Genomic DNA, 8,914 nt, shown 5'->3' with positions numbered 1-8,914 from the left:
GGATGTAAGAGGAAAGTTATGACCAACCTAGATAGCATATTCAAAAGCAGAGACATTACTTTGTCAACAAAGGTCCATCTAGTCAAGGCTATGGTTTTTCCAGTGGTCATGTATGAATGTGAGAGTTGGACTATAAAGAAAGCTGAGCACCGAAGAATTGATGCTTTTGAACTGTGGTGTTGGAGAAGACTTGAGAGGCCCTTGGACTGCAAGGAGATCCAACCAGTCCATCCTAAAGGAGATCAGTCCTGGGTGTTCATTGGTAGGACTGATTTTGAAGCTGAAACTCTAATACTTTGGCCACCTGATGTGAAGAGCTGACTCACTGGAAAAGACCCTGATGCTGGGAAAGATTGAGGGCAGGAGGAGAAGGGGACGACAGAGGATGAGATGGTTGGATGGCATCACTGACTCAATGGACATTGGTTTGGGTGGACCCCGGGAGTTGGTGATTGACAGGGAGGCCTTGTGTGCTGTGGTTCATGGGGTCACAAAGAGTTGGACATGACTGAATGACTGAATTGAACTGAAGAGAAGACAGTTTGGAAAGCAGGGGAGTTGGAGAGATGGGGCACTCCTTGGCCAGGCCTGAGAGATCTTCGAGAGGCCAGTGGCGACTGCCAGGACTGAACCGTGGAGCAGAATCTGCACTTACCCGGCTGGCAGATGCACTGGAAGCCGTTGAGCAGGTCGTGGCAGTCAGCCTGGTTCAAGCAGGGGGCCGAGGCGCACTCGTCTATCTCCACCTCACAGAGCTGCCCTTCTAAGCCTGAGGACATGCAGGTGGGGTCAGCTTTGCTTCAGCTGCCTCCCCCTTTCTGCCCCAAAGGCCGGGTTCCAGAACCAGCACTGTCCTTGACCTGACCCACCAGACAGCCCCTCCTAGGGGGCCACTGCATGTGGGTTGGAGAGATGAACTGAGGCTCTGCTGCTCTGCTGGACAGTGGCTCTGTTGCCTTCAAGTGTGAAAGCTCAGGGAGCAGGGCACCTGCCAAAACCTGGGAGGGCTCCTGGAAAGTGTCTTTTGAGGCCATTCCTCAGTGCACAGAAGGCAGGGCTCACCCGGGAGGGCTGAGCAGCCTGGAGGTTTTCTGGGTACCAGTGTGACAAATGGGCATCTGCTTGGAGGTGATCCACTCCTTCCATGCTACCTGGGCAGGCCTCCATGCCAGGGAGACCAGGGATCCCCAAGGTGGGGATTTGAAGGGTGTTTGGGAACCTGTGTCATTCCCATACTTGTCCTGTTTCTCCGGGCTCTTCCTGGTCTCCGCTGTCTCACCCTGAACTGATGCGGATCACCCTCTGGACCTCAGCTGCCTCCCTCTTTTTGCCTGGGGAGCCTGCCTCTGAAACTCCTTAGTATCTACAACCTTGTCCCTTGCTTGGATTACTGGATAGTGTTCTCAGCATTTTTCCTTGGACACATCTCAGCTTAGGAAGGCTGTGTGGTGTAGTGGGTGAAACTATCAAAGCTCTGGGTTTGAATCCTGACTCTACCACTTACTAGCTGGGCAACCTCGAACAAGTCACTTAACCCCTGTGTGCTTCAGTTTCTTCATTTATAAATGGGCATAGTAACAATGCTGACCTCAGAGGAATACTGTAAAAATTAGATAATGCCCCCAAGATGCTCAGGCAGAAGTAAGCTACTGTTTTTCTAGTTTCATTCAGCTCCCTGCTATTGACTCCATCACTGTCTCCCTGGGAGATGTTTCTCCCCTTAACTCTAACTTATAGGTAGATGCTGCTTTGCAGTATTCCTTTCCCGCTAAGCCAGATTCAAGCACATAGACCCTTTGGAATTTAAAAGTTTACCCTTGATCTCTACAGGGTCGAGTTTCCCTGAGCAGGTGGAACATTCTGGGTTGACATAAGCAGAGGCTGCAGCATGAAAAGTTTATTAACTGCTGCTTTTCTCTCCCTTGATGGGCCTCTGCATACAGTGGATCAGGTTGTGCATGCTACGGTGGCCATGAAATGAACACAGAGTTGAGCAGTGTGCAAGCTCACTACCATCTGTGGAAGCTCTTTTCCTGGGGTGGGGGTGGGGGGTCACTGGTTTCTTAAAGTTTTCATCTGGGGGGTGAGGAGACGAGGAGAAGCCTTCTTTGCTATCTGACCCCAACTGGCTTCAGGCTAACCATGCTCTGGAGGGGTCACGTCCAGTGACTTCAGCACTAGTTCCCTGGCTCCTCCACCCAAGGCCCCATTCAGCTGGTACCTGGTGGGCAGAGGCACTGGAAGGTGGCAAGCAGGTCCAGGCAGGTGCCGCCCCTGTGGCAGGGCTGCGACAGGCACTCGTTGTGATCGGCCTCGCAGCGGGAACCCGTGTAGCCAGGCGGACAGAGGCACTCGAAGGAGCCGGGCGTGTTGAGGCAGGAGCCGCCGTGTTCACAGGGACTGGGGCCTTGCTGAGCTGGGAGGAGAGAAGACCTGGGAGTCCACTGGGCTCAGGGTGGAAGAGCAAGAAGGCCTGAGTGGCAGGGAAGGTGTTGGGGGGCCTGTCTGTGGCAAATGAGATCAGAGTGGGGAAAGGGGTTGTGACCTTAAAGTGGAGAAGGAGTGGGACTTCCCTGGTGGTTCAGTGCTTAAGACTTCACCTCCAATGCAGGGGGTGTGGGTTCACTCCCTGGTCAGAGAGCTAAGATTCCACATGCCTGATGCCAAAAAACCAAAACATAAAGCAGAAGCAATATTGTAACAAATTCAATAAAGAATTTAAAAAAATGGTCCACATAAAAAAAATCTGAAAAAAAACTTGAGAGATGACTAAATGCAGTCTGGAGGGCTGAGTATTGGTGAGAAGACTGGCTAAGAAAGAGATGCCAAATAAGGACAAATTCAGGAAAAAAGAGATGTTCATTTCTTTATTTGGCCGCTGTGCAGCCTGTGGAATTTTAGTTCCCTGACCAGGGATTATATCCGGGCCCTCGGCAGTGAAATAGCGGCATCCTAACCATCGGACCACCAGAGAATTCCCGAGATGATTTTTAATTTGAAAAACAGTTTGCCTGTTTCCCTCTTCAGCAGAGGCTGTGTGGGGGCTTAGAGAGGGTCTGATGAGGGGGGTGCCTCACCCATCTGACACTCGTCCAGGTCCTGGTGGCAGGTGGGCCCTGTGTAGCCCGGCTGACATACGCAGAGTGTGGAGCCACTCAGGGGGTTGGTGCTGCACTGGGCTTCCTCATGGCATGGCTGACTCAGACACATGTCCTCCATGTGGCACAGGAGGCCTGGAGGGCGGGGTGGGCAAGGTGCTCAGAGGCTGCTTGAAGCTCCCAGGTGCTCTCCTGGTGCTTCGGTCACCTAGCATCTCCGCCTCCCGCCTCCCTGAACCTCTGCGTCACACCTGTGCGCCCAGGCGGGCAGAGGCAGGAGAAGGAGCCCACGCGGTCAATGCAGGTGGATCCGGGGGCACAGGTGGCGGCCACACAGTCGTCCAGGTTCTCCTCGCAGCCGGCGCCTCCCCAGCCACTCACACACACACAGTAGAAGTCTCCAGCTGAGTTCTGGCAGGTACCCCCATTTCTGCAGCGAGGGGGACCCTGAACCTCACATTCGTCCACATCTTCAGAGCAATCCCAGCCTGTAGGGGAGTGAGAAGGGGACAGGTGCTGCAGCTGGGGGCCATGTGAGGACTAGAGATGGGGGCTGACCATCCGGGCCACCGGTGCCACGACTCACCTGTCCAGGCCTCTGGGCAGAGGCAGGTGTAGGTGCCCAGCCCATCCTGGCAGGTGCCCCCGTTCTGACACTGGTGCCCAGCACAGTCATCTGGATTCACCTCACAGCTTGGGCCTGTGAAGCCTGACAGGGTCGTGCCATGAGCTGAGAGAAGGGACCCATGGGACACCACCTCCATGCCCAGAGAGGGGCCTCAGGAAGACCCCCGTGAGGACGCACCTGGGAGACACAGGCACAGGTGGAAAGTGGAGTCTCTCCCTGGAACCAGTTGACAGGTGCCCCCATTGAGACAGCCCCTGGGGGTGCAGGGTCCTGGCCGGAGTCCACAGCGTGGACCCTCCCGCCCAGCGGGGCAGAGACACTGGAAGGATCCCAGGGTGTTATGGCAGGTGGTGCCCTTGGGGCAGGGTCCCGGGTCCAGGTAACACTCGTTGACGTCGTGTTCGCAGGCGTGGCCCTCGAAGCCGGGTGGGCAGCGGCACTGGATCTGGGGGTAGGTGGCCAGACACACTCCTCCATTGACGCAGGGGTTGGCTGAGCAGAAGTCTCGAAGCTGGCAGTGCTCACCTGAGGTAGAGGATGGACGGTGAGGGGGCCTTTTCCAACAATGCACACGTTCCAGCTCCTCCAGAATGACCCGCTCTCACTCTGGGTTATCTCTGTGTCTGATTTCCATATTTCCTTCCCTTCTTCCCATCCTCTCCCTGTCCTGGTCCATCATCCTCAGTTTTATCATTTTTTGGGTAGGGTTCTCTCTGGAGTGACCACATTTTTTTCCAGCCGAAAACTGAACATGTGGCTATTGGTGGGATTATTGTGAATCAACCCTGCTTGGGAAAATCTGGGACTTGGTGTCTGTCCCTTTAGTGGTGACCTGGGTGGAGAAGATCCCCCGGAGTAGGAAATGGCAACTCGCTCCAGTATTCTTGCCTGGGAAATCCCATGGACAGAGGAGCCTGGTGGGCTACAGTCCATGGGATCACAAAGAGTTGGACATGAATGAGAGTTGGACATGAATGAGCACGTGGTGGGGAAGTAGAAAGCATGGATCCTCTGAAGGCAGGTGACATAGCCCCTGGCTTTGCCCCCGCCAGCTGTGTGCCCTCGGGCAGTCATCTCGCCTCTCTCATCCTGATTCCCTGATCTTTGGGTGGTTGTAATGTATCGCGGTAAAGAGATTCCACAGCCGTGCGCACTAGTGGGAATGGTGGCAGTGGCTGCTGGTACTGAACTAAATAAGCACTTTCTGAGCATCGCCCCCTTTCCTATCCACATCAGCCTTATGAAGTGTGGACACTGGCTGACAACTGAGGATCCAGACAGCTTATATATCATATGCAAGGTCATGTTTAGTCAGTGGCGGAACTGGCGATGGGCCCCTTGGAGGGGGCTGCCCAGAGCCCCTCCTCTGAAGCACAAGGCCTGGCAAGTTGCCACTGCCCATCCTTCTTCTTGTCATATGTGCTGGTCTCTCACACCCAGTTGCAGGCCCAGTTTCCTCAGAATCTCCTGGTTAGTTTTAGAATCTCCATTCCCTGGGTCTGCTCCAGACCCACTAGAGCAGGCTTTCTGGGATGGGGGCACTAGTATTTTTAAGGCCTTCCAGGGTTGCAAAGTTGGACATGATTGAGCACACACAATACATCCATCCGTCCATCCACCAATCAAAGGTGACTGCTGTGCCTGCTCAAGTCTGAGAAGCCTGGCCTCTAGTCCACCCCTCCTGGAGGCACCCACATCCAAGTACTTCCTGGTCACGTGAGCTTTGCTTCCTGGTCCAGTCCTCTCCATCCTGCTTAGGTGCCATGGAGCCTTTCTCTCCAGGTCCTCGCAGCTCTGTCCTGGCACCCCTGACAGGGTAGCACACCTGCCCACCATACGTCCTGCTCTTGTGCCCCAGGACTGCACCCCTCCTTCTGGGATGGCCATCCATTCCCCTCTCCGGGTCAGATCCTCCCATCCCCATCACACCTCCCACCACTGCAATCTTCCCCGATGGTAGTGTGGGCTCCCACCACTCAGAAAAGGAGCCACTCAGGTGCTCAGAATGCAGAGTCTTAGAAAGACGGTACTAATGATCCTATATGCAGGGCAGCAAAGGAGACACAGATGTAAAGAACAGACTTCTGGAGCCAGCGGGAGAAGATGAGGGTGGGATGATTTAAGAGAATAGCACTGAAGCATGTATATTACCATATGAAACATAGATGACCAGTTCAAGTTCAGTGCATGAACCAGGGCACCCAAAGCCCGTACTCTGGGACAACCCAGAGGGATGGGGTGGGGAGGGAAATTGGGGGAGGGTTCAGGATAGGGGGGCCACATGTATACCTGTGGCTGATTCATATTGATGTATGGCAAAAACTATCATGATATTGTAAAGTAATTATTCTCCAATTAAAATAAATTAATTAATTAAAAAAAAAAAGAATGCAGAGTCCTGGAGGTCCCCTGATGTGCTAGGCATTAACCCTCTAGCTACTGGGTCAGGGGAGATTGAGGGGGCGGGGAAAGTGGTCAGAGTGCTGTGCTAAGGGGGCTATGGCAGTAGTTCTTTACCAGCTGGCTTGGAAATAGCTCAATGTTTTAGCAGTCATTACAATTCTGCTGGTGAATGTCAGTTTCGGGTAAACGGATCACTAAGAATTGGCTGGTTGATTCTCGAGGCCTCCATCCTCCAAGGGTTCACAGTCTCTTGGGCTCCAGTTCCATCTCTCCTACCCCACAGCCCAGCCACGGCCCCCTCCTGTCCCTTCCTCCCTCTCCCATCAGCGCTCACCCGTCCATCCTGGCATGCAGGAGCATCGTGGGCGGCCCGAGTCCTGGAGGTGGCAGCGACCCATTTTGGAACAGAAGGAGGAACAGGGGTCCCTGATCTGGGCCTGGCACCTATCGCCAGTGAAGCCAGAGGGGCAGGTGCAGAAGAAGCTGGGGGCCATGGGAGAGGGGGTGCCAGGGGAGCCGGGAAGGGTGGGAAGAAAGGTGTGGCAGCTGCCTCCGTTCTGGCAGGGCTGGGCATCCTGGCAGGGGTCAGGAAACTGGCATGTCTCACCCAGGAAGCCAGGGGCACACCTGGGAGGGGTGGAGAGAGGAAAGTTCACATCCTGACCCTCTGCTCCCACCTGCCTCCCTTCTTTGCCTTCATTTGTTTCTTTTCATCTTCTTCGCCTCCTTCCTTTCTCCTTTCTTCCCATTCTCCGCATCCCCTCCTTTGTTCCCCTTCCCTGTCTCCCACTCCCATGAGGTGCACTCACTGGCAGGTCCCTTGCCCCTGGGATAGGCTCAGGCAGGTGCCTCCGTTGGCACAGGGTTCTGGGAAACTCCCGCACTGCAGCCCTAGGGATGGAGATGAGGGTGAGATGGGAGCAGGGAGCATCGGGCTCCATTTGCCCTCCTTTGGATGCTCGGGAGGGACCTGCCTGCAGCAGCCCAAGAAGGTGCTCCACACCACCATCACCTTTACGCCCCTGTTCTAGTCCCCACGTGGCACTCACACCCCAGCCCCCTAGATCCCAGGTCTCTCAGTTACTAATCCCCACCCTTCCTTTCCTGTTTATTCTCTGGCCTCCCAAGTCCAGCTTCAGGCCCCATCCCTCGGAAGCAAGACAACAGGGATCAGGAGGGGGGCTGAGGGGACTCCTGGGAGGTGAATGGCTGAAACACTAAAGGGATTTCCTCCCGGAAGGGCCCAGCATTGAGCCACCAGGGGTGGGGACAGCTGGACCGGGAAAGGGACTTGACTTTCCCATGTCTCCATCTCCTGATCCCTCTCATCTCTTCCCCCAGCAGGTGGTCACTCTGTTTCCTCTCTTATTTCTAAACATGATTGCAAGAACATGCTGTCCCCTAGTTCCAGGGCCTACTTGGTTCTGCCCGGGGGTGGGCACCCTCTCACCCATCCCCCTGCGGTCACCACCCCTGGCATGAGGCCCACAGCCTTGGTCTGTGTAGCTGCAGGAGCCGAATCGGGTCTCCCTGCCAACTGTCCCATTTTGGGGGCAAGAATCTTCTCCATCCAGTGTTGCCTCAAAGCAAGGACCTTGGCCCTCTGTCCCCCACCCGCTGGACTTCCTCCTAAGGAAGGTGGGTCGCGGGGCCTCTTGCCCCGCGGTGACTCACCTCTGGTCCTGACGACTGGCTGACACAGCAGCAGCAGCAGTGGCAGCAGCAGTGAAGGGGGCTGCATTCCAGAGCCCCTGCCCCACGCCCAGATCCCCCCTGCCCCCTCCAGCGGGACCCTCAGAGCCCCTCGCTGAAGCAACAACCACCTCCTCTGCTCCCACGGCCCCTTCTTCCTCCTCCTCGGCCTGCTGCGAACCTCACGTCTGAGCTGTTTCCTGAATCACACAATGTCCTGGACACCCTAGTGATGGGGCGGGGGGAGTGGAGGAACATTGAGGGGGATGAGGGAGGGGCTTTCTTTCCCTGACCACCCCTGGGGAGGTGGTGAGGAAGAAGGACAGTGTGGCCGGAGGGCAAGTGAGAGAAGGGGGAACTGGGTGAGCGGGGTCCCCTGAAGCAGGCATAGCCCGTATGTTGTTAGTGTGGACTCTTCCCTTTGTATCGTTGGGAACTTCACAGTGACTGCCCTGTGCCCTGGGGGAAGGTCAGGACCTGGAAGCAGAGGTGTGGGGTGATAAGCAATCTTCTTTCCCCTTCTGAGGAGAGGATATTGTTTCATGTGGTCAGTACAGATGCTTCTCAGAGAATCCACACCTCTCCATAAACTGAAACCACTAATTCTTGGCAGACAGAACCCACAGGACCTCGGTCCCTGCTGGGAACTTCATTTTCTCATTCTGTGGAATGGGCAAGATGCTGGGCAGGTTTAGGGGGAAATCTTGGGCTTCTTTTGGAGGATAAAGTATAAGATCGTCATCGATGATCAATGAACATTGGCTCTACTAAATTTTGCAGTCTGGATTAGCCATAGTAAACACTGCATTTGGGTGAATTTTCCTACCTCCATGTCACCCTTTCTCCACCCAGATGTCCCTGGGATGCAAGGAATGCCAGTCATTGAATTAAAAGTTGGAATAAATAAAATCACACAGGAGAATTCAGGGCCCTGACTCAACCAGCCTTCTTGAGTCAACCCAGGATGGCTTTGGGTTCAGCCACACACTCAGTTCCTCTAGTAGCTCAGGGAACTGAGAGTCCAGGCTGGCTGGAGGTGTCATCCGTAGCACAGCTCCAGTGTTAAGGCCCCACGGCCCAGACTGGTGCACTC

At 55.0% G+C, this 8,914-nt stretch overlaps 1 protein-coding gene across 1 annotated transcript in view; it reads right to left on the bottom strand.

Moving 5' to 3' along the window:
* Positions 1-8,000, bottom strand: part of NOTCH4 (notch 4) — a 25,038-nt gene extending 17,038 nt beyond the window's left edge. Inside the window, exons 1-9 of the mRNA XM_010833546.1 lie at positions 7,804-8,000; positions 6,939-7,020; positions 6,464-6,756; positions 3,904-4,251; positions 3,685-3,807; positions 3,350-3,586; positions 3,078-3,233; positions 2,222-2,416; positions 584-769 (exon numbers count right to left, since the gene is read on the bottom strand). Coding sequence (XP_010831848.1) covers positions 584-769; positions 2,222-2,416; positions 3,078-3,233; positions 3,350-3,586; positions 3,685-3,807; positions 3,904-4,251; positions 6,464-6,756; positions 6,939-7,020; positions 7,804-7,870 — 1,687 coding nt within the window. The 5' untranslated portion in view covers positions 7,871-8,000. The remainder of the gene's footprint in view (positions 1-583; positions 770-2,221; positions 2,417-3,077; positions 3,234-3,349; positions 3,587-3,684; positions 3,808-3,903; positions 4,252-6,463; positions 6,757-6,938; positions 7,021-7,803) is intronic.
* Between the last annotated feature and the right edge of the window lie 914 nt (positions 8,001-8,914).

This window comes from Bison bison, unplaced genomic scaffold (genome assembly GCF_000754665.1).
Source record: "Bison bison bison isolate TAMUID 2011002044 unplaced genomic scaffold, Bison_UMD1.0 scf7180017863706, whole genome shotgun sequence".
Lineage (NCBI taxonomy): Eukaryota > Metazoa > Chordata > Mammalia > Artiodactyla > Bovidae > Bison > Bison bison.
This window is presented reverse-complemented; position numbering and strand designations above follow the sequence as displayed.